Genomic DNA, 5,742 nt, shown 5'->3' on the forward strand with positions numbered 1-5,742 from the left:
CTTTTTTTTTTTTTTTTTGAGAGGGAGTCTCGCTCTGTCTCCCAGGCTGGAGTGCAGTGGCGCGATCTCGGATCTCGGTTCACTGCAAGGTCTACCTCCCGGGTTCACACCATTCTCCTGCCTCAGCCTCCCGAGAAGCGCCCGCCACCACACCCGGCTAATTTTTTTTTTTTTTTTTTGTATTTTTAGTAGAGACGGGGTTTCATCGTATTAGCCAGGGTGGGCTCGATCTCCTGACCTCGTGATCTGCCCGCCTCGGCCTCCCAAAGTGCTGGGATTACAGGCATGAGCCACCGCACCCGGCCTCTCCTACTTTTTAATCTATCTTATTCTTCCTCCACTGGAACACTAGAAACCTCTAGCCAGGAGCCAGTGTGGTTACATGGCTGTGGGAAAATAGAGGATGTACAAATGAAAGTTAAAGCTATTTATGCAGCAGCGTTGTACCCATGCACATTGTTCTAGCCTGACTTAATGTTCATCAACTCAAACATGATGTTTACTTGAGGTAAAAACCACAGTACAGATCTATGTTATTGTACAAAGTCTAATTACATGTTTATTTTTAAGAGTCATATTGGATGGCGAAAAGAGGCTAAAAGATTGCTGCTGGTGATGACAGATCAGACATCTCATCTTGCTCTTGATAGCAAATTGGCAGGCATAGTGGTGCCCAATGATGGAAACTGCCATCTGAAAAACAACGTCTACGTCAAATCGACAACCATGGTAATGTAGCAGTAGCCCCTTAGTAGATATGACTCTTTTGGCTAAAGTACGGTTTTAAATTGGCAACTCCACTATTTTTGTACCAGGAAATTACCTAAAAAAGAAACAAGGATAAGCCATGAGAGAGAATTTATGGAACAGTGCAATCTATAAATACTGATCAATAAAATATATGAATTAAACACTTTGACAATTTCTAGTAGCTGACTCTTTGATGAATGACAAAGCACAGTATAATTTTTGAAAATAAAAATGATACAAGATTTTACTTTTTATGTAATTCTAGGACAAGCGAAAAAAGTATACCTTTGCTTTATACAAACAGACCAGTTCTACAGGGTCGATATCTACAAACATTTTAAGGAGGAAGCCTCACAGTACAGTAGGTAGAAACTAAATAGAAACCAAGGAAAGAAGACAAGAGAGTAAAACAAAGCAGGCTTTCTCTATTTTGTACCTTACTTCTCTCTGCATCTTATCTACTTAAGGTCTCTTTTTAAACGACTATCTGGCTTGCTTCCTGAGGGTTAGTATAAGCTCTGAATCATATATTTAATATAATCACCCAGAACCATATCTTCCCTGGCATTATCTAATTCTAGTTGTGAAGAATCAACAGCCCAAAGCATCATTTACTTCTGATGTTGACACTTATTTATATATTCTTGCATATGTTAAAACAGAACCTCTCCAACTTTCTCAGTTCAGGAGACCCTAGTCTCTCAGTGATTTTATTCCATGACACTCGTGGGTCAAAAGAAATACCTAATAGTTCTGTTTTTTAAGTGGTTAAGTCCAAATAACTCAACTATTTTTGTCTTAACAACTTAGTAGCTCCTTAAAAATAATACAAATGTATCAAATGTAGAGAGACATGTTTCAGTTTTAGTAAGTAACTTACGAAGAGAAATTTTCAAATCCTGAAATAAGATGGGTCATCACTACCCTGATTTCTTCTTCCATGTTGATTTTCAAGTTGACCAGCTCGGCAAAGATTAATGTCATTTAAAAGAATAAGACCGAATGTAATCTTAAAACTATGAACTCCCTCCAACTAGTTCTTCATTGGTACCTGATACATGCTGAATGTCACTGTATTTCTCTTGAAGATTTAAATTATTTCCTGCCACCCTTCAGAGTGTGCTGCAGTGCACCAAGACACCCCACATACAGTTTGGGAATCACAGTATCAGAAGCATGAAAATTATGCTGAAATTTGTGTGGTTCCCATGGGTAAATTTTAAACAGATCACCAGTCCATCTGTAAAACCCTACCAGATATGTTGAAATTCTAGAGTGGCAATTGTATTACCATATGAAACAAGTTCAACCCTTGGTCATTTTAGTTTCTTGAAAGTAGTATCAAAATATAAACATTTTAAAAGGTAACTAGAGATTGAATTCAAAAATTCAAGAATTGGAGTTATTCCAACAGTGTCTTTCCCTAATTCTCTTCTACTCAGCCTTATTTGACTTTGACAGACCCACCTACTTCTACTTAGTCATTTCTTATCTACACTTCCTTCTATTTACCCTCTTTTGATCAGTGGTAGAGTTCTAATTTATTTATTGGGGAGTAGGAGAGAGTATAGGAAGAATTATTCTATTGTGAGACAAAGAGAAGGTTTTTATTTTTTAAGAAGAAATAACAATGACATTATTCTCAAATTGTATTATTCTTTTGAAGTTTTGCCAAGTCATTGAAGTCATCTCTCCATAATTGTATTTGAAAGGATACTATTGCTCATCTAGGGAGGATTTCCTAGGCAAAGAAATGCTGTAATAATTTCAGACATATACCACGTTATAGAACCTTATGGAAATAAGTTATAAGTCCAGTCAAATTTTAGATAGGGCTTGGATTCTTATGATATCAGAAAATTGGATGATTACATCAATAACTTATTTTACCTTCTTGGTCATTGTTCCCAGTATTTAAAGGAATGACCCTTCCACATGTCACTGCTGTAGTATATTAAGTAATCCAAGGAATAATGTGTTTGTTAACACCTTAGAAGGATACTTTTATTTTATTTACCCCAGGTCTTTGTTTTAAGGGATTATCTTCCTAAAAATTCTCATTCCCTTCATTTGTAGGGTCACTGCCTACATGTTAGGTAAAAGAAGCTGAAGCATTTTGATTGATCCTTTGACCATGAATTTATATATTCAAGATGTGCTACTGCTTTGGAAGCTTCTGTATTGAAAGCTACCTTGACTTTGACTCTAGGCATATTTATTTGTGCATTTTAAAATGACCTCTATCCTCCCCTATTTGGCCATTATGGAGGAATTTTAAATTTTGTATAAGACAAGTAATCAAACACTTTGCTTCTTGGCTTTATCTCCAGCAGCCGATGTCAGTAATGTTGAATGCTATCTGAGCTTCTTGGTTCAAGACTCTGAACCAAGATTCTTGGGCTTTGTATTTATAAAAGGAAATAATTGATTTAAAAAACCCTTTATATGTCTAAATTACATGGGACAGAGTTCCGTTGCTTATACATATAACTATTTCCTGAAGGTCAATGTGAAACCTCGACTAATAAAAACTGCCATTTTATTGAGTATGTATTCAACTGAAAGCACTATAGCAATCACTCTGCATACAACATCAAATTTATCTTTACAACAACTCTATAAGGTAGTTACAATTAGCCTTCTTTTACAAATAGAAGGACTGAGGGTCAGAAAAGCGAAGTAAGTTGCCTGAGGATAAACAGCTAAAACATTAATAAATTACAGAGCTGACCCCATTCCGTCTCAAGCTTATATTAAAATCTGCATTCTTTGCCACAGTCTGTCGACTGAAACGTAGAAGAAAAAGAAAAATAATGTTCTTGTTGTCATTTCTTGTCTTTCTGGTTGCAGTCTTACTTATGAAAGTATAACCAGATGATTTGACTTGCATAAGTTATAAAACACTATATAATATAAAATCATTTTATTTATACGTTGTGATATTTGTATATGGTTCTGGCAAATGATGTTATACTATTGAATAAATTACATTTTCCACTGCTTTTTCTTCAAGATCAAGTGCCAGAATAAAAAAAACTTTAGCAGTAATATAGTTTTATAATTTATCCGGTAATAATGACAATTTGAAATGTGACATTCTTTCTAAAATGGCAGATGTTAATACAAAAATTATTAATGGTGTAGTAGATTATTAATCCTTAGGGTCTGGAATTTCACCCTGTCTCCCCACCCAGCTTCTCCAGGGTTATTTCCACCCTTAGTCAGAGCCCTCCCAGAAACTGATCACCCACCCCTTGGTGGAGGCCAAGAATAGCATGAAGGTCTTCAGTAACAATGAAAGGACACCAAGGAACAAGTATGTGGAGGTCATCCAGTGAATCTTATCAATGGGATTTTCAGATGCTGATGTGACTCACAGTTTTAAACAGCAAGATTCAAATTGGCAAGATCCTACCACATTCCTATTGCATGTACGAGTGCATACCATATATTCACTAGTATTTACTGGTTTAGGCTTAGTGTTTTTCCATGCAGCCTTTTATATGCCTCATCACATTATGGCCAGTGATTCTTTATCCCTCCTATCATATATCTTCTCAGAATCCCCTTACTGCTGGCTTCATAGTTGGTTGCTTTTCCTGCAGGCTCATTTTGATAGACTAGCTGCTGAGTAGATCAGCATCTTATAGTACGGAGGCAGAATTGCAGAAGGTCTATTAGGCATTACAGAACAGTTTTGCTTTCTTACTGGCAAAATAAAATAGTCAACACTGTGCCTCTCCTCATGCAACTTTAACATGTACTTGACTTTTAAGTATGCCATTTAGGAAGCTTTCTTTTTACTATGAATCTTAACTACTTGGAATTATACTTAATTTTTCCAGGACTGCAGATGAATAAAGGAGCTTAAGAAGCTACTTTGCTAATGTAGTCCATAACTTTGCTACCTGAGTTAACAAACGTTCATAAAGCTATTACATTTATTCCTTCTGAAAGGGATATTTCTGACATTTTCAAAGTCTGGAAGACGTTTATAACTAATGTTGAGATCAGACAGAATTCCATGTGAGGAGATAATTGTGATATTTTAATAAAGAGATCTGTTAATTTTGTTTGCTGTTTTCCGATGGAGACATGGCCTTTTCTACCTCAGAAAATGTTAAATCTCTCTCTTTCTCTGCTTCTCAACTTCTTTGTCTCAGACACATACTAATAAAAATGCAAATTCATTGAACACTTATTTTGTGCTCAACTTAAAACAACTAGAAAGTTTTAAGTCCATGTGCAGCTTTTAAAACGATTGTTCCATCTTTTGGGGCATTTAAAACTATAAAGTACCTGATTTCAGCTTGCTGAATGATCTGCTTCAAATTGTAAACACCATGAGAACATTTTTGTTTTTTTGTATTTGAGATGGAGTTTCACTGTGTCACCTAGGCTGGAGTACAGTGGCACGATCTTGGCTCACTGCAACCTATGCCTCCCAGGTTCAAGCCATTCTCCTGCCTCAGCCTCCTGAATAGCTGGAACAACAGGCGCCCACCACTGCGCCCGGCTAATTTTTTTTTTTTTTTTTTTTTTTGTATTTTTTAGTAGAGACGGGGTTTCACTGTGTTAGCCAGGCTGGTCTCGATCTCCTGACCTCATGATCCACCTGCCTTGGCCTCCCAAAGTGCTGGGATTACAGGCGTGAGCCATTGAGCCCGACCTGAGAACATTTTAATAGTACTTTTATAGGAGAACTAATTTGAATGCTTCTCATATTCTCAAAAAAAGTGGCCTGGAAAGGATCTCTGCAAACAATATTTAGTTGGAATTATTTTAATTAAAAGCAAAATTGCATGTAGAAATCACCTGTGGCAGACTCAAAGTAGCCTGGCTCTGCTTGTTTGCCTTTCAAATGGGGCAAAATTATGGCTTGCAAAAGTGACACAATAAAATTCAAATTTGATAAAAATTTTTATAGAATGGAATATTCTCATTAAATTAGATATTTTGGGTAAACTTTTTGTTGCCATTATTATTGAAAAA

General features: G+C 36.2%; 1 protein-coding gene across 1 annotated transcript in view; it reads left to right on the plus strand.

Annotated features, from left to right (window-relative positions):
* Positions 1–5,742, plus strand: part of ITGB8 (integrin subunit beta 8) — an 81,166-nt gene that overhangs the window by 51,106 nt on the left and 24,318 nt on the right. Inside the window, 1 exon segment of the mRNA XM_017871549.1 lies at positions 571–729. Within this exon segment, the coding sequence (XP_017727038.1) occupies positions 571–729 (159 nt within the window).

This window comes from Rhinopithecus bieti, unplaced genomic scaffold (assembly GCF_001698545.2).
Source record: "Rhinopithecus bieti isolate Rb0 unplaced genomic scaffold, ASM169854v2 scaffold_5882, whole genome shotgun sequence".
NCBI classification, from domain to species: domain Eukaryota; kingdom Metazoa; phylum Chordata; class Mammalia; order Primates; family Cercopithecidae; genus Rhinopithecus; species Rhinopithecus bieti.